General features: G+C 40.2%; 1 protein-coding gene and 1 pseudogene across 3 annotated transcripts in view; one reads left to right on the forward strand and one right to left on the reverse strand.

The window, feature by feature from the left end:
* Positions 1–19,871, forward strand: part of LOC109629046 (contactin-4) — a 108,688-nt gene that overhangs the window by 74,992 nt on the left and 13,825 nt on the right. For all 3 annotated transcript variants that reach the window (XM_069512888.1, XM_069512884.1, XM_020086526.2), the window contains 8 exons: positions 6,536–6,663; positions 7,243–7,415; positions 10,033–10,150; positions 13,186–13,344; positions 15,068–15,217; positions 15,902–15,972; positions 16,366–16,600; positions 16,711–16,826. In XM_069512888.1, the coding sequence (XP_069368989.1) occupies positions 6,536–6,663; positions 7,243–7,415; positions 10,033–10,150; positions 13,186–13,344; positions 15,068–15,217; positions 15,902–15,972; positions 16,366–16,600; positions 16,711–16,826 (1,150 nt within the window). The remainder of the gene's footprint in view (positions 1–6,535; positions 6,664–7,242; positions 7,416–10,032; positions 10,151–13,185; positions 13,345–15,067; positions 15,218–15,901; positions 15,973–16,365; positions 16,601–16,710; positions 16,827–19,871) is intronic.
* On the reverse strand, positions 18–6,529 carry LOC138405296 (small ribosomal subunit protein uS14-like; annotated as a pseudogene).

A 19,871-nucleotide genomic window follows, 5' to 3' on the forward strand; every position in this document is an offset into this window, starting at 1 on the left:
GCTGTATGCACCACTGCTTGTGCCACTGATGGCCCCTGTGAAAGGGTTGATTCTTGTGGTCATGTTAATTACTGGGACTCATTATTATTTCTGCTTCCGCTTAAAGGGATGTTAGAAGTCAGGGTTGCATGAAACAGCCTCGTTTGGTCCAAGAAAGTTTTTCAGATGGACACCTTATTTTTTTACATGGATTTATATGTCAGTGTTCTGCTTTGACTGATGTCTTTTTTAGTGGATGTATGAGTGAGGTCATGATCCCGAATCCATCAGTTCTTTATATCAAGAGCAATATATGAATTAGTTGTTTGAAAGTTCAAATGATCCGGCGTCCCACAGTTTCAAAGCTGTTCAAAGCAGTCAAAGTGCTGGACGTAGAGCAGACACCCTGTAAAGATGTTGTTTGTGTGCAAACCACAGAGGAAAAACAATCGACTACAGACTTTCAGTGAAAGCCTTCCTCTGACTACATGACAGGCCACAAAGTGTCATGATTTAAGGTCTGAGGCAACACCTACGAACTACAAAGAAACAGCTTGTTGTTGCACTTGGCCTTCGCAAAAGCTAATGCACACAGTAACAGCCGATTGGAGCACAGTTGGAGCTGCTTCTATTAAGTGTTGGGTGGAAATGAAAGGGAGGTAAAGGTTTGTGTATAAGTTCAGAGAAACAAGAAACAAAGAAATCTTCCATCAGTACAGAGATCGAAAAGTGGCAAATGATATTCCACTAGCCAAGGCTTTTTTTGTTTCACATTTATTTGCAGTGCTGAATTAGCCCATCTTCTTGGCCCCTGTTCCAGAGATCATTTGACCCATCTGAGGACGTGTCAGCACAAGAGATCTAGTCCAGGTTGTAAAAGCCAATGTCGTCAGCGCACTTTCTGAAGCACTTGAAACACATGTTGAGACCGTGTTTACGGATCAGACCATGTCTGTTCGAGCAAACCCGGCAGGAGCAAGATCAATGTTTGCATTTTCTGAGGTGACTCCAGTAGAGCTGCTCATGGCCCATCTTGTCTGTCTTGCTCTAGTTTCAGAAAAGCCACGAGCTAAGACTAGCGACGATGTTAACTATTTGTATATCACCAAGGACATTGAGAGTCCGAATCAGAAATACAATAAGGTGCTACCAGCCAAAACACATTGCAGCAACAGAACACAAGAGCGAAACACACATATTCCTTTATTTACAGGGCTATGTTTCAATAAAGTGAGACAAAATTATCCATTCACGTTCCGGGATCATACATGCACTTTGATTAGGAGCAGTGGCCTACCACTTTCAAGCACCACCTACCATCTGGAAACGTGCTGGTGGAGCATGAGCCACTATAAATCTGCACTTGCCACCAAACCTGCTTTTCCAACTCACCGTATTTCAAAACTTAATTTAGAATCCACTCCATATTGAATCCACCTGCAGCACCATAGCAATGAAAGGAAAATCTTGGTAGTAATGCTCCAGATTAAAATTCACAGAATTCCCAGTACTGGCATCTTATGGGTGCAATACAGGCGCAAGATGGCAGTGTTCATATCCAGGATATTTCAGCTTCATTGCTGGTTAGTACCATGAAGTGGAAAAATGTTGTCAAGACCATCAACACCCACAAACGTGGGCGCAAATGTTAGGTCAGCCAGAGACAGTGGTTTTAACCAACTCATGAGACTAACATTAGCTTAATTTGCTAACGAACTGGAGAAGGAAGGAAAGTATTGGCAACCTGACATTTCCCCCCTTAAAGCTGTTATTATTGTCATTATCAGACATGAAATTGAAAGCTTGTCTTTTGTGTAAAACACCATCAGGAGGCCTTGTCATTCTCAAAACTTATAATTAACTTAATTGCATCAATTTTCCGAGAGAGCCTCAGCTCTTTGTTCCGTTCAGGCAGCAACTTCAGTGAGTTTGAATTTCCATAGGAGAGATTTTCAAATAAAGAGAGTGAGAAAAACAGTCTTATTTCAGTCTGTGTGTCTCAAGAACACTGTTGTTTCTGAAACTTGTTGATTTTATTTTCTCTCCAATACTGGTTTCAACAGCATGTGTTTGTCTCTATTATCTTTTTTTATTGTGTTTGGGGTACGCTGAATGAAAACATTTTGTCCACCCTGTGTATAAAATATAACAATTCTGAGAACATGCGTCAGAAATACAAGGAAGACATTCAAATGGTTCTGTCTTCAAAAGCACAGTCATGTGCATTGGTAAATAAGTGGTTGCCAGAATGCCTATGTTGAGCACCAGCAACTTGTACAGAGTTACAACCAATCCGCCTCAGTTTTCTGGCTGGAATTGGCTTCAGCCAGAAGTGAACATTAAGTCAAAGAGCAGAGGAGTGAGAAGTTTTATTCTTTCGCTCCAGTTCTTAGATCTTTACACAGGCCTTCTGTCTGTCAGAGAGTTTATTTTCAAAATGCGGCTGTTGATTTTCTAAAGCAGTGAATGGTTTTAGGGCTGAAAATGCATTTCTGATGTGCTGCTGCGTCATGAACCTTCCAGACCTCGCAGATTGCCTGGGACAGGTCTGCCTTTCTGTCTCCAGAGTCAAAGCTGAACATGGAGGAGCTGCATCTGGTTTTCATGCTCCACATATCTGAAACAAACTCCCAGAGAACTGCATCCTGCTGCAACTCTCACTTCTTTTAAATCAAGGTCCAAGTCTTGCTGTGTAAAAACAAACAAATAAAACCAAAATTCTCCCAAATTGTTCTGTTGTTACATTGAAAAATTAAAAATGACTGACAAACACCCAAGCAGTCAAACAGGGAAATGTCAAGATTACTTTTTTGGTTCTATCCCAATCATAAAATAAGGGCTTACAGGCTGTAGACAGCTTTACAATAACAATGCTTTATATGTTTTGTATTATTGCATCTCTTCTTTTTCTACATTGATCATCACTTTGTGAGGATACTGAGGCTTTAACCTCATGTCACATCAGTGACAACAGCACATGAGGACGTGGCTACATCCAGCCATCATCTGGTTGTATGTAACAAAGGTGGACAACATGTCTTCTCTAAAGTAAAGCCAAAGCCCTGTGATCATTCCGTGGTGGCTGGTTGTCCACTTCATCCACTGACCAGACTCTATTTCTTACACCTCTCTAGTTTAATCCACCAACCTAAAGGTACATGCTCATGAAACTTCAAAAACCCCTGTTTGTCTTCAGTCCAAATTTATATCGGTAAGATGCAAGGCGGTATTTGTATGAACACAGGTATTACCGTGGTAACTGAACTCTCAACGTGATTTTGTTCAAGCCTCTGTCAGGTAACTTGACTTGAGTGTTGGAGTCGATTGGAAGAAAGTGTCTGCTGAATGGCTGAGAATTAGATTTAGAGGAAAACGACAAATGTCACATTTTGTGCCTCAATATTTCAATTTGAGTTTGTTTCCTGAGTTCAAACGCTTATGGTGCATCTTTAAGGTTTACTGGTAATTCAGGAAGAAGAACCAGAGTAGCTTTCTTTTTTTAAATACTTGTTTTATTCCCAGCAGCAGCCAAAAGAAGATCAGGATGCAGCCTTTGTCAATTATGCCCCAAAACTATGGAACACACTACAGATAGATATAAGGGAAGCTCACTAGATATTTTCGAAAGAAAGCTGAAAACATATCTCAACACCCGAATGTTAACATAGATTTGAACTGTACTATATTTATATGCTTTCATTTCTTATGCAGTGTTTTTAATGATAGGCACTTTGAGCTGTCAGTTATAATTTCATTCTGGCTGCTTATTTTATTGTGACTGACCTGCCTTTATTAACTGTACTTTGATGTTATACTGATTATGGTTGAAAGCTAAATTAGAGATGTCTGCTAGAGAAGCCAAGGGAAAACACTTTGCACTCAAATTGTTATTATTACCAAGTGGTTTTCATCATGTGTAGATGCATTCTGTTTCATTCATGTGGTGCATTTAATTATTTTTAATTTATTTTCAGTCTTTACTGGAAAGGAGTTTTGTGGTGGAGTTTCATGTTGCTTCTGAACACCCCTCACCTTATCCTCCCCTTCCAAACATGAAAGAGAACCAGTTGTAGCCTTCAGTTGCCAGAAACGCACACAAAGTTGTCTAGTTTGTCCAGTTCAGTGCCTCCACAGAGAGGTCCCCCCTCCAGATGTAGAGTATTTAAATATAAAGGAGCCATTTAAGGGTAAAGAAAACAACAATTCATACAATTTAGATAATTATTACACACTAGTGAAAAAACATCGCTATATTGTATATTCAGTTTCTCCCAATAGATCCCTTTCACCTAAATCTTACACACTGAACCTTTTACAGTATATTGTATGCTGACTTTTAGTTTCACTTTGCATTCTGCTACTATGTGAAATCAAGTCCATAGATGCTTTCTCTTCTTTTTTATATTGCCTTTCGTATTTCCATTTGTGCTCAGGCTGGGATCAGTTTGTACAGCCAGCTTTCCATAGATGCTTCGTTACTCACAGGACCTGCCTCAACAAGCGACCGGAGGGATTGATTAGTTTTCATGTTTTCCATTGAGTGGTCATGAGGAAAGGGAGAAAAAAAAATTACCCATGCATTACCCAGGCAGCACATTTGGACAAGAATAGAAATTCACAGCATGGAACGGAGTTTGTCCACAAAGCAGATAGTTCTTTACCTTTCTATTTGTTTTGCAGCTCATTGCCCCTCAGGTCATGTTCTCAGTGCGCCTCCATCACTCAGCGTTTGATATGTTTGTCAATAAATCACTGCAAAGCACCCCCGTGTCAGACATGGTCTCTGGCTCTCAGCTCAGCCCAAGTGAATACATATTTATTCTCGGGAACCAGTATGAAATTGTTTGCGTTTTTATTTTTTTAGCTTGCTGCTCACAGTATTTCTGTTTGATTTATTGAATCCAAAGGTCACAACAGGAGAGCATTATCTGCCTCGTTTATGCATATGTTTACATGCTCTCCCACTTGACTGTTCAGAGCTGAAGTTTTATGAAGGAGGGCATAATATCCACTAGAGATGTGGGGGGATATGTTACTCTCACTTTTTCTCGCCCTCAGTTTCTGGTTGATTTTCTTACATAAGAGCTGAGTTGATACACATTTTCACACAGTTGTCCTGTTGAGTCGTCTTCGATGACTAAAGTGCACTCAGGAATAATGATCTGAAAAAAACCCAACAACAAATGCAGTGGTGGTGAAAGCTCTTACTTTTTATTTTCCTGATTGGCCTCTCTGGGCTCATACATGTTGTGGCCAGGGGTTTCACAGACTACTCCAGCAGTCGACTATCAAAACCAAAAGTTGACACAGTGTTTGGAAACACTTAACTCATACAGATACAACTTTCAGCTGCATATGTGTAAGGCTCTCCTAAAGTATAACAACAATACCAGAGCTACATATAACCACATAAACCACATAAACCTGATGGTGCACAAGTGCTCCCGGCCTCTTTCTCCTCCCCCTCCCCACTATCTCTCTCTCTTCTCTCCCCTCTTTTCCACCCATATCCCCTCTCCTCCCCTTTTTTCTTTGCTCACCCCAACCGGTGGAGGCAGATGAAAGCCCACATTGAGCCTGGTTCTACCAGAGGTTTCTCCCTACAGGAGTTTTTCCTCTTCACAGTCGCCAAAGTGCTGCTCATTGTTTGACCTGCAGGGTTTCTCTGTAATTCTAAGGTCTCAACCTTAACATGTAAAGTGCCTTGTGATAATGTATATTATGATTTTGAGCTATACAAATTGAATTGAATTCTCCAACACATATGTTGACGAGGGTCAGAAAAAACATGTGTCCTTGACTAGCCATTTTTGTAAATAGTTGACAACTACTAGTCGTAGCCATATGCAACCTTTACTTTAATTTCATATGACATAACATTGGCACAGAATGAAAGATTTGGGAGAAATCCAGGTTGACCTTACACTTTCTGAACAAATATAATATTGTTCAATAAATACAGTAAAAACCAAGTGCTTCTCATCAGACTCTCAGTTTTATTTCTCCTGTGAAACCAGCCTGAGGTTTCTTCCCAAGTCCGATGCTTCTACATACTGTATCTCCCATGTTACTGCCTCTCAGAAGGCTTGTAGCGCCTTGATACAATCTGCCACGTGTTGTTGAGCGATAAGGCTGCAGGTAAAGATCCCGTCCTCCTCCTCTTCCTCTTCCTCATCCTCCTCTTTTCACCAACCAGCCCAACACTGGCCTGTTGTGTGTCCAATTAATATGTGCGTTTTAGCTGATGAATAAATGGCGTCAATACTGTGCTGACCTCACAACAAAGCTGTTCTGCCTCAGCAAGATAATTGTTATCTTCTGGACCGTGCAAATAGACTTTTGGAATAGATTCTGAAACCTTCATTCAAAACCAAATAAACAGGGGAGAGGAAAAAAAACGGCTTGAGAGATGAGACCTCATATCTCAGGCAGGAAGTCTAGTCCCAGTGATTCTTATCATCACTTTTTATTTAATTAACAACCAAGTAATTGATTGATAAGGAAATGAGAACTGTGAAGCCATGATGTGCTGTTTCAGTTTTGCCACTCCCCTCAGACAGTCTATCATGGAGGACGGGACCCTGCGCATCACCAACATCTCCAAATCTGATGGAGGCAGGTACACGTGTGTGGCCAGAAACCAGTTTGGAACATCCAGCAGCACAGGAATGCTGATGGTGAAAGGTAATTCTCTCTTTTGTTTTTTCTCTCCTCAACTTTCCACTACTGTACCTTCCAAGCCGAGGGTGTAAACTTTTGTTAAGGGGAAAAAAAATACCAGCTCAAGCATGAAATTGATAATGAAATATATAGCCGTTTTATGTTCCCGGCGGTTTGACAGACGTATAAGTCATCTATGGTTTTGTCAGCTGTGAGTTATTGTTCATGTAGCAGAGTGGGGCAAAGCACAGCCAGCTACACGGCTGTGAGTGAAGAATATTTTCTCAACATTTAATTTAAAAGGAGCTTGAGAAGCAATTTCAGATTTGGGTTTTTAAAAATAATTATGATTATACTGAGCAATTCTGTTTCTTTCTAGTTGACACCGTGATTGCAGTTTGCTTAATAATTCATCAGAGGGTTATGGAAGGCATTTGCCTCCTAAGTGAAGTATTTAAGGTCATTTAATTACACTGATGGAGCAAAATCTGGACTATTCGGAACAAATTAAGTTTTATTACCTTTGTCATTTGGCAGGATTTTATACACATACAGTAACACATTATTCTCCTTTATTTCCTACCTTTTCCCATAATGCTATAGAACCCACCAAAATCGTAGTTCCACCCTTGAGCTTGGACGCCACCGTGGGACAGAGCCTTGTGTTGCCCTGTGAGGTGTCCAGCGATTCATCCCTGATCCCCGTCTTTAAGTGGTTTTTCAACGGCAAAGCCATTGATTTCATCAGACAGGAGCACTTTGAAATGATTGGAGGGGTATGTATAATGCGCGTGAACACAATATTTGATATTGAGCCAAGGATTTGACCGACATCATTTTCTAAAAGCCGGACCTGATACTGAAGCACCCGAGCTTTGCTTTTCTGCCAGTTTATTTCTGTGATAGTATATCACAGAGCTGAATGAGACATGATTTCAGTGTGCAGTGAATTCTCATGAGTGCTTCTAAACTTTCTAATCCATCATCAAAACCTGGATAAAAAATATGGAATGGGATGATAACAGGATTTTTTAATGAAAAGAGATCCACTGCATCTGAATGATACTGACTGTATGTCTTCCCTGAAGTCTGGCAGTACAACAGAAATACACATAATGTTAAATGAGTGGTTTGACATTTTGGCCAATATACTTGTTAAAGCTTAGAATTTACTATGAAAGGATGGAAGAAACAGATGCTCTGACAATCTGCACTTACAAACACCTGCAGCTGCTGGTAGGTATTCACTGGTTTCACTTTGATCACTAATAATTAAATAATACAGTGGAAACCGGATGTAGTGATCACAGATATTGTGCTAAACATTTTATATGGATCAAAAAGCTCGGCACAGAAGTGCTCTTATACAACAGCTGTATAAATAATTTTGTTATAGTGATCAATTAGTCCTCTTACAGTGTTCATTGTGGGTCTTTTCATACATGCCTGGGCTGTGGCTCTGTCGGTAATTCACTGTTTCTGTCTGTGTCTCTGTCACTTTCAAACGAATCAAGCCAAACCAAGCGATCCACCATACATTGTCTTAGTTTCCAAATTCTGTAGTTTTTACCCAGTCATGAGTTTACACATGTCTGATCGCAATGTTTGTGTGTGACAGTGTGTGTGTGTGAGAGAGAGTGAGCAGAACGGGCTGATGAATGCACACGCAGCTATGGAAAAAGATTTGAACTTAAGAAATGTGTTGATCATTATGTGTTCATGAGTGTTGAAATTGTGGCGTCATGTCAAACAAATCAATGATTAATCTGTAGCGTGTTAGGTCAGCTGAGACTGTGACACTTCTTTGGGGGGAATTAAGCTCGCTCCCTGCTTTCTATGTAAGCTCACACAGTTACACAGCTCTGTGGATTGACATGCAGCCTCTGTCCTCTTTCCCAAAACTGACATGCATGAGCTCTTGCAGCTGCTCCTACTGCCACTCAGCCACCCATATTTATATTTTTATTTAATTAACAGGAAAGTCTCAATGAGATGAAAAAATATCTTTTCAAGGGAGACCTGGCCAAGATAGGCAGCAGCACAGGTGAAAACACATCGTTACGAACCAAAAAATAAAAACAACCAAAATCTAAAGATCCAAGAAAGATTCTAGCTATGCACGTGTGGGTTAAAAGCAAGGGAGGAATCATTTAGAATACCCAGATATTGTAGCTAGCGCTTTGTCACTGGCGTGCAGTGAATCCTGGGATTGGTGGCCTGAGAACAATCCACAATTCTTTATTGCTTAGAAATGGGAGAACACGTTAATCTGCAACAACCTTCAAAATGGGACTAGTCACATGCACCGCTGAGACACAAACAGTCTTTAAATGAAGCCACCAACTGCTGCGGCCCCTGAATTGAGGCCCAGCTTTTATTTAATGAGCTTTAGTGGTTAGACTCAGTGAATCATCACTGTTTCTAGTGTTTGTACTGAGCTAAGCTAATCTGTTGCCGGCTGTAGCCTCATACTTAGTGGATGGATGTAAATATCAAACTATGTTTTCATCTCTTGTTTAATATTTCACTTGTTTAAAAACCATAAAGGTGCTTGTAAGTGTATTTTTGAATTGCCTCCACTTTTATTAGCCTTTCTATGGTCCTTTAAGTATAATTCGATACAATTGTATGAGAGCATCAAAGAAATTCCAGTTTTCGTGTGCGTTTCGCCTTTGAGCCTGTGTGTCACGATCGTTCACTCTTAATTCAGAGATACCAGCAGATGTTACTGAGTGTCGTGTCTTAAGGGAAAGCCTATAACCTGGATGACATTTCTGCTGCCCCGAGGTGATCTCACTGTATGAGAAAATCAATCAACTTCAGCCTGAAAAAACAAGGAGACCATATTTCTAGTGATTACAAGATTTATGCTCCCTCTGGCTGAGAGTGCCAGGCGCACCGCAGTCACTGTACAGCTCTGACATTTCCACACTGTGCATAAGCACAACCGTTGTTTAACTCGCCATTGATTTTTACACAAACCACTGAATTCTGAATCACTATCTCTGTGTGTGTGTGTGTGTGTGTGTGTGTGTGTGTGTGTTTGTGTGTGTGTAGTGTTAGTTAAGTGGAAATAGCCACTCTGAGAACTCTCTGAGCAGTAACATTAAAGTGTGAACACAGCAAACACTGATCCAAAGGAAAACAAAACTGTTTGTGCAGCCTTCTTAACAATGTAAAAGTGAATGAATGTGTGTTACCACACTGTTGTGTCATTTTGTTGATTCACTTGTGGTCAATCCAAGCTTTTTTTTGTGCAGGATTTACACAATAAGACAGACACAGACCTTTAATGTGTTCTCTGGATTTTCCATATTTCTTCTTTTGACTTTGCCCCTTTCTGTGTTTTTCTGTCTTCCTGAGTCTCTCATACGTTTGTGTCTTTGTCATCAGGGATTCGCAGGTGACCTGATGGTGAGGAACATTCAGCTGAAGCACTCTGGGAAGTATGTGTGTATGGTACACACAGAAGTCGACACCGTTTCAGCAGCAGCAGACCTAATTGTCAGAGGTACGGCTGTTCCTCCTCACTTACACCGCTTGTCATTTTGTAGCACTCTCTGCGGAGGTTTCCGTTTCTTGTTTTGTGGGGTATTACGTGTGTGTTTTTTTGTATTTTAACACACAAGCTGAATCTCACTGCTGTCAGGTAAGAGATGTATCACCTCAGTGTCAGTTTTCAGATAAAAACTGCTTTAAGAGACTGTCAGATTGACAACCATGAACTTTTTGAAATTAAAGATTTAACCTGTGGGCTCAGTGATCACGGCACTTTCACAGATATACAGTTAAATGACCTCCAAAGTTTCAGGGCTGTAGAAAATATCAGAAAGCAGCTTGAAAATACTTCACTGAAAACCCTTTACAACACCATGTACCGTATGTTGTGCATTGCATCTCTGATGTTTAATTTGAACTGTCTTATATATTTTAAACACAAATGTTGTATATGTGTATACATATCAGACATATGCGTTTTCCTCCTTTAAAGGGATATTTCAAAAAATGTTATTCACTCATTACCTACTCACCACTGTGCCAGTGGAGGGGTGGGTGAAGTGCATTAAATCACATTAAATGCCTCCCTACTGCTTAATGGGTTAAGTGTTGTTATATTGTATTATTACTTGGTTTACTTAAGAGTAAAAGCTGTCACTCAGCCCTCTGATGTGGGATATGTGGTATTATGTTACAGTAAAAAACTGTAAAGTACTGAAAGGGGTTTTTCCAATACTGGTTTGTATTCACATTTTTAAATTTAAAATCAATTGGGTGGACATTAAAGGATATAAAACAGACAAGATCACAACTTGTTTCTTTTTATAAGGGCTAAGGTAGAAACTATGGTTTATCGATAAGTTCAAAAAGGAACAAAGTTGTTTTACAATTTGTCGTGATACCTTTTATATGTGCTCTACAAATAAATATCCCTCACCTTTCCTAAAGCGGATAAAATTGAATCTGCATTTTGCATTTTTTTTGCCTTTCTTCTGGAAATATGTTTCAAATTTGAGATTTATTTAGAGGGACACATGTATAGTCAACAAACATTAATTTATTTTTCATTGGTGGTGGGGATTTGTAAAACGCTATTGTTATTTTCTTAAAGTAACAATAGCCTAAATAACTACCAGCGTGGGACACAGTCGCTAAATGTGTCACAATCTGTTTCCTATTTAAGCCATTTTGTGAGGACTTTATTTTGAAATTTCCATTCTTTTGTGATATTACTTCCTGTTTTTTTGGTGATTTCCCTCCAGTTTTCTGTTGCACCAGTGTTAAGACAGTGTCATTTATAACCTTGTGGTTCCACCTCTGAGCTGCCACAGTGTAATTTGTGTTGTTCACTGCTGGTTCAGTTGTTTGCTGTTGTTCTGCTGTTTCTTTGTTTTACTGCTCTCTCGCTTTTGCATTTGTTTGGTTTCTTGTCAGCCTTCTCTCCCTGGTTCTGACCTTTGCCGGTCTCCACCAGCCACAAGCCTCGTCCCGTTTGTTTTTATTATAGCTCTGAACTCTTCATCTCTGCCTCAAAGTCTGGGTCATTTCGGGTCCTAGCCCAGAGTCTCTTTTGCACTGACGGTTACAAGATGGACAATGCAGGTTTAGAACACCTCCCTATAGAGTGCAGTGCAAAGCCTGTTGCATTTATACATTATAACATTTTATCAGTACAGATGGAATATTAAAAAAAAAAAAAAATTAATGATTTTAAGAATTTTCTAATAAAAAAGTGACTGACTAATTTGTTAGGTTGTTTTTTATTATGGAACTGTAACAGCTTGTAGCTAATGCTAAGAAACCAGTGTCTTTCTTCCTTTCTTCTTCTTTTTTCTGGAAATAAAGGGACTTGAGATATTTACATCTAAATCTTGCGTGACCTGATGTGAACCAGATGTGCAGAGCCCTCTCCCTCTGGAACTCTCCCCAAACAAATCAGAGACTATACACAGAATTTTACAACCTCAAAACACAACTCAAACCCACTCAAAACTGCTGTAAATACTACTACTACTACTACTAATAATAAATATCAAAATTATATTATTATATTACTATTACTTTACTGTTTGTGTCTTCAAAGACCAGTGTTTAAGTGCGGGGTCACACATGAGAGGTAAACTGAAGTTTACATGCAAACACACCTGCTTATTTAACATTTTAATGAAACCTCCTTAATGGATGGTTCTTTCCTTGTGTTTTTCTGATGGTTTATTTTATTCAGATTTGTATTTTATTATTTTTCTACTTTTAATATATTAAGAATATTTCTTTGTTCGCTTTACTCTTATTTTTTACATTCATACCAGCTCTCTTGTATTGGGTTTTGTGTTCGGTTAAACCTTTTGTAAAATGTGCAATTTGTTAGATAATGCAAGAGAAGTCTAGGCTGACCTCAAGCCGGGAATTAATCGTGTTGTACTGGCAAAGCCTAGCGTCAAGAGACTGCAGCCAAAGTCAGATGCTGCAGCTTTAACATGCAGATTGTACTGTGTGTTTTTTTTGTATGCCTAATCTGAGACAACATTGTTGATACCCAGTGATCTTCTTCCAAGCAGCAGGTAGCCCCGCTGAGGCTTCACTGCTACTTTTACAGAGATTTGCGGAGCTTAGCAGGAAATCTCATGACGGTTATCCAAGTCCCGGCTTGTTTGTTTGATCTCATGTTGCCGCTTCAACTAATTTCAATTAGATCACTGCTGAAAAACCAGCCTTGTTTTCCCTGAATCCCTGGTCATTAAAGTTATCTCCTTATAAATACTGATTTTTCTCCTCTGCTTGCAGTTTGAGACACACGCAGGTCTACATTTCTAAATCTTCCTCTCATTTGATGATTTAACTGGTATTATTCTGTGTATTGATTAGACTGCCCCCCAACCCCCATCTCCACTAGCCCTGAATTTGGGCTTGCTCCCTGTGTTATGAATCACTTAACACCTCTGTTGGAGTTTCAGTCTGCCGTTGCTGACCTGCCAGGATTTCACTTGTTTTGGCTTTTGCTGTTCAGTGGCTGATGTAGGAACCTCTCCTTGTTTCTGGGTATTGCAGGACCCCCCGGTGCCCCGGAGGGCCTGCTGGTGACTGACATCACTGACACCACCGTGCAAATTTCCTGGGGCTCTGGACCTGACAACCACAGCCCTGTTACCATGTACATGGTGCAGGCCAGGACCTCTTTCTCTATAGGCTGGCAGACTGTGAGAACAGGTAACAGCTGCAACACCATCCCACTCTTTTTCCCACTCACTAGCCAGTACCGAGGACAGACTGTGTCATCAGGCTATGATCGTTCATAATGTTCTTATGAATGAAACAGAGTTTTCCCACAGAGTTCTTTTTAGTACACAATTAACAGTTTCATTTAATTGTGGGTTGTAATATCATGTGTTGATGTTTCTCAGCTTGTTGCTTCTTAACTATACCATACAAAGACAGACATTAGTTGTGCTTTTTAATATTTTTCCCCAACCCTGATTAAAATGGTCTGGTACTATGACCTGTATAGTGGCTTCTAAATATTCTCCAGAGGAGGGAAGTCATGATGTATCTCTGGAAACAGTCCAATGCATATGCAACATGTTTGAACAGCTATTTACTTTCCTGTGCATTTTTGTGAGGGAATGTGGAAAATAAAAGTAACAAAGACTTAAAAGAGATAAAGCAACAGGCCTGAAAACCAATACAGCTGAAATACAGTTTATACTGTATCTGTTGAAGCCTCTTGATTACATTAGCATAGAGAAAAGTAATGTTTGCATGCATGAAAGAGCTGCTGTTTGTCTGCTGCACAAGTTAAAGCACAGTAGCTCCTGGGGTCTGGATTCTGTATGAGTGACTTCCACAGGCATGAAGAACCAGATTTAGATACAGTTAATGCAAGAGGTCTTACAATGATGCAGAAACCAGTGTTGGGATGCAACAAAATACATTTACTTTGTAACTCTACGTTACTCTAACATTGATACTTTACTTCAATCGACTTATTTTCAGGTACTTTTCACATTTACTCCACTACAGCAAACATCTGCTCCATTATATTTTCATAAGTCATTGCATTGCAATATCACACTGCGGCAGCTGCATCACTGGTGAAGAAGAAACATTTGACAAAGATTCAGTAGGGGCCACTGAGACTCAGCCATTGATTATTATAACAAAGTGTTTTCAGTAGCATCACCTGCAGCAGTCTTCATTAATATGTGATATGTTTGTATTATTTCTGTATTAAACAAAGTATACAGTACAGTTAATGAGGTAGTTGGCTGTTGTATTGTGGAAAAAGATACACTCTGCAAGTACTTTCACTTTGATCACTTTAAGTAGATTCAAAAGCAAGTGCTTAGTTTCACTCTAGTAGAAAAGAAATGCGATAGCTTTAATTTTACTTGCGTATATGTTTGTCTAGTTATTTTTACTTTTACCTCAGTAAAATGTTTGAGTACTTCCACCACCACTGGCAGTTTATTCATACTCATTCAAAACAAACACACACAGGGTCATGGGAGAAAGACTCAGTGATCAGTCTGACATTTAACACACATCAAAGTGATCATTGTAACATTAATTGAGCCTGAAACAAAACCTCTTGCATGAAGGTTTTGAGCTCAGTAATGTAATTCACATTTATTTTGAGTAATTCTATTTATTCATGACTTTTATGTGTAAAACTGAGATGCAGGCATTCCTTTGTAATATCAAGAAATAATGACAGAATTAATGAAAATGAAGAGTTGTCGGACTGGTGTTGCCCTGGAATGTACTGTAATTCAAATAGTATTACAAGATTTACAAATGTCACCATTCAGTTTGAGATGGTTTGTGAAATGTTTTCTCAATGTGTTGGAGACTAAATGTGAAATGTGCCTCAGTTTAGAAAAAAAGTATAATAAAAGAACAAAACACATCTCAATTCTAAATTCTTTAATCCTAGTTCCTGATTCTGTGCCTGGACAGATGATGCATGCCACAGTGACAGATCTGAACCCCTGGGTGGATTATGAATTCAGGGTGGTGGCAATCAACAGTGTTGGTGTAGGAGAACCCAGCACGCCATCAAAACAGATCCGAACCAAAGCCGCAGGTATCCTCTCAATTTGTTGTTTCTCTTCATAACAAATTAATCAGTCCCACTTGGAAAATGTAATTTAACTGTTTGATGAGTTTCACTTTCCCTCAGTGCTCCGAGTTGTTCCTTTTCATGCCAGTACTTTGATTACTGAGTCTCATGCTAAATAAGTCAGAATTTAATTACACTTTTAAACATTTAAGTATCAGCACTGTGTGTGTGTGTGTGTGTGTGTGTGTGTGTGTGTGTGTGTGTGTGTGTGTGAGTGTGGTGTGTGTGTGTGTGTGTGTGTGTGTAGCTTAACACCATGATTAATTAATGGCTACATCAACCGATAATGTGACTTCCCCACACATGCCATGAGACATCAACATGAAAAGTGTCTATTTTGAGCTGGTTAAATGAGTTATTCCATCCTGCTGGTTGACTCACAAGGGAACAAATTTCCCATTGTGCCTCACACATGGTGCCAACATACGCCGCTGGTCTAATAACTGCACCGTACAGAAGTGGTAATGCCTCTGTCAACAAAAAAAACTAATTCCTCTGCTGTGTGATTAACCCGTTTGTGTAAATAAGAAGCTTGAGTTGCTGTGATCACCCCGTTCAAAGCTGCGTATTAACAGAATCCTCTGCACCTGCCTCAGTCACAACAGTCCAAACCGGAGGGGTGATTAGGTTTCCTTTGTGCCTCTTTAGTTCCCAAGGTTGCACCAGTAAATGTGAGCGGTGGCGGCGGAGCCCGAGGAGAACTTGTCATCATTTGGGAGGTAAGAGGATCATGGGTATTTTTTGAGTGGGCATTGATTGTGGGAAAGCGTTCTCTGAATCTTTGGATGAGAATGGACTTCTGGCAGAGTTAGTGTGGCTGAGGTTGTCTGGCTCCAGCACCGTGGCTTTTAATTAAAGCCGTAGCTTTTCTGATTTCCTGCCTGCAGTTTTTCCCTTGTTGTCTAAATCAAAACCAAGATATGGAAGCAGGAGAATATTTTGAATGTGTAAATCTGGAATTACAAAAAAACTTTACATTTTTTGGGTGTGATTCAAAGGGATCAAGATGTTACCTCTGTATTTTTCCCCAAACACATTTTGTTTCATCGTTAATTTCATTTCTGCTCACACTTGTTTATGTGAAAGACGTAACTTTTCTGTTCTTATCTCAGCCAGTTCCAGAGGAACAGCAGAGCGGAGAGGACTTTGGCTATGTGGTGGCTTTACGCCCACTCGGCAGCAGCACCTGGATCCAGACGGTGCTGGCATCGGCCGATGCATCCAGATATATCCACAGAAACGACAGCATCGCACCCCTGACCCTGTTTGAAGTGAAGGTGGGCGTGTACAACAGCCTGGGGGAGGGGCAGTTCAGCCGTGTTGTTCGAGTTTTTTCTGCGGAGGAGGGTGAGTTTATTCACCTGCAAATGCCGCAAAACTGATTGTGTTAGGTCCTGAAAATGTGTTCTTTCACTCTTAATTGCAAACATGTATAATTCATGATCCATCCTCTTTAGAGCCCTCGGAGGCACCAGCAAGAGTGCGGGGTCGTGCTTTGTCAGCCTCCGAGATTGAGGTGTACTGGGAACCAGTTCCCTTGGGATCCAGCAGGGAGAAGATCATTGCTTATGAGGTATGTGTAAAAACAGTTGGCACGACATGTAACTTTAAAACAAGGAGTAAAAAATAAATCCCAGAATGACTGACAGTACAGTACGCTGGCGTTGAGTTTTACTGCCAAGAATGACAGCGCGTTGAAATGTTCTGACATTAAAGTAATGTATGTGTTGGAGCGGCAGGTATTTCACGGGCTAATCTCTGGGATGAAGAGGTCTGTTCGCTTCTCTTCCAGACTCTGAAAAGAGCTCAATACCCAAGGCTGTCTGACAGCTGTTATTAAAAATATATAAAATAAAGAAAGAAAAGTGTGAACACCATACATCACTATCCCCTACAACAAACACACTCCTGGGATTTGGCTGTGGAAAACCTAGAAAGAAAAAGACATTCTCTCCTAGACCACAGATACTTTTCATGGTCGGGTTTCCCCAGGTGGCCTGAAGCTTTGAGGTCAATGCCAGTTTTTGGTCCACACATTGTTATAAAACAGGGGATTGCAGCACCATAGTGACGCCTCGAACAGAGCAGGGGAGCTGTGCTGAGTATTTATTGGAAACACACTGAAAATAATTTTGCTTGAATATATAAAAAAACAGCTTATTAACAATATGAAGGTTGTTTGAGTTGAGTTTGAAGCTCTTCTAAAACCAAGACCCATGTTTATCACGCGTGTTATTGTAGGAAGCGTCTGCTAACTGGCCAGAAATAACTCATTAGCTGTTTTCAGAAAGACCTCTGGAAACTGTCTAGAGAATTGGGTCATGACTTTTCCGGAGTTTGCCTTTCACACTTGAACAATGCAGCAGGAGATTTTCCGCTCAGATGCGTTGACAACAACACAGAAATCTCAGAAGGAGGTGAGGTGTGAAGCAGCATGCAGGAGGCAGGACTTAAAGTATTTATTCCAGTGCGGAGATCACATGTTTTTGTTTACAGCACATTGACAACAGTGTCTGCTCTTATCACAACAGACTCTCCTGACATCTTTGTCGGTGTCTTCTCCGGCCAGCCCCCTGGCATAAAGTCTGCAGAAAGTCCAGAGGCTCTCTGACATTTGTGTTCACACCAACAGTAAATGTCTAAAAGCATCTACACTGGTGATTTGTACCATCATGTGTTTTAACCAACCTGTGAAACCAATTCCAAACTTCCATAATTGTGAGAAGGGAGGAGTCCTGACCTGTTCCGACCTGCAACATGAGGTGACATCAAATAATTTTCTCATGGACCTGATATAGAATGTAATAGAAAAAAAACACTGATGATTTGAGTTCATCACAACCAACAATTTCAACAGCAACAAATCTCTTTCTCTTTTGCTACCGCTCTTCAGGAGAAGCTCATATTAAAGGGATAGTTCACTGAAAAATGAAGATTCACTCATTATCTACTCACCACATTGCTGATGGAGAGGAGGGTGAAGTGTCCACTAAACACTTTTGGAGTTTCAGGGGTTAAAATCCAATATAATTGAAGTAACAGAAAAAAAGCATAAAATGCCTCCATCCTGCTCCCGTGGAGTCATCCAAGTGTCTGTAAGAAATACGTTAATGCAACATGACATGAAGTTAACGGGTGATGTAGTTAAACATTGAGCTGAGTTGTGAGAGAAAGACATACAATTCATGTTGTTAATGGAGACGGCCCAGTTTGTTTGGCTCTGTGTGATATCAGAAGCCTAACTGTGCTGTGTATTGATGAATCCACGGTGCTGTCCATGGTGCTGAACTAGCAGATGGCTATGTTGTTCACTGTTTTCACTCTATTTTAAATTAATTATACAAATACCCAAAAAATATCAGTATGAATCAAATACTCTTCTGAATTACCTAAATTATCTGCTACATTAACAAAGTCTATGGCCTCGTATTTTGAGAGTACATTGTGATAGTGTGGCCTGTGACCTTGTGAAAGGTTCACAACACTTAAAATACTTGGTACATTTCCATTTTCACATGAAGTATGCACTGAGGGAAAGAAACACTTGAACCCCATGGCACTAGTACAAGTACCTCAGACATGCCAACCCAACATAAAGAAATGTAATAACCTTGCATCACAATTCTTCTAGCATGCTTTAATGGTGTAATTGTTTTACTTGTTCTATAAATTTTGAATTTGTCAGAGTGGAGGCAAATTAAATATTCAAACCGTCACTGGTGTTGGTGATGAAGCAGTGTTTATCCTTTTTCCTTTATTACTTAACTGGAATATTATTTACAAAGCTCCAAAACCATAACAGAGGTAGGCTTAACCATTCACTTCCCAATTTTTGGGTAGTGATGTCACTGCTTCTTTTTTCTATAAAATAATTATGTTATAAGAAAAAAAAGGTGTTCATATTAATATTTTATCAAAATCACATACCCCTCTCTTTCTACAAACATGCAGATTATCATCCATCTATCAAGATCAGGGTCACGATGGCAGCAGACACACATCCTTCCTCTCACCCACATCCTCCAGCTCCTCCTGGGGGATCCAGAGGTGTTTCCAGGTTAAATGAGATAATTAACCTCCCCAGCTTGTTCTGGCTCTGCCTCTGTGTCATCTCCTAGTTGGGTGTGTCTGGAAATTGTCCACGTAGAGGCATCCAGGCGTCCTCAAGATTAGGGTGAAAAGAACGCAGGGAGGTTTGATCTGCTTTGAAAAGTAAAGCTATTGTAGAGCTGCAGGTGTTCTTTCTTTCTGTACCCCTCTTTAAATCAGAAGTGAGCTGTCACTTGATTTCTGTGGCATGCTAATGCTTTTTTATAGGATTTCATTTTCTTAATACAGGAGGGTTATGACTGCCAGTTCTCCAACTGGTCAGTTTCTCCAGATGTGCGGCAGTGGGTGGGGAAGTAATATTTTTCAATATTGCCTCTAGTTTTCTTTGAAGCAGCTGCTGGCTGGAGGTTCCTGGAAGGGAACGGACCCCCCATTATGACATGATCTTTGGGCTTGTTGAACCTGTGCCATCTGGCTCTGACGAAGGAAGCAGCAGGATATGGCTCCCACAACATGTCCTGAACTTCATCACTGGCACTGCAGTAGCTTCTGTGGTGGGGTTGTAATA

This window comes from Paralichthys olivaceus, chromosome 2, assembly GCF_024713975.1.
Source record: "Paralichthys olivaceus isolate ysfri-2021 chromosome 2, ASM2471397v2, whole genome shotgun sequence".
In the NCBI taxonomy this organism is placed as follows: Eukaryota; Metazoa; Chordata; class Actinopteri; order Pleuronectiformes; family Paralichthyidae; genus Paralichthys; species Paralichthys olivaceus.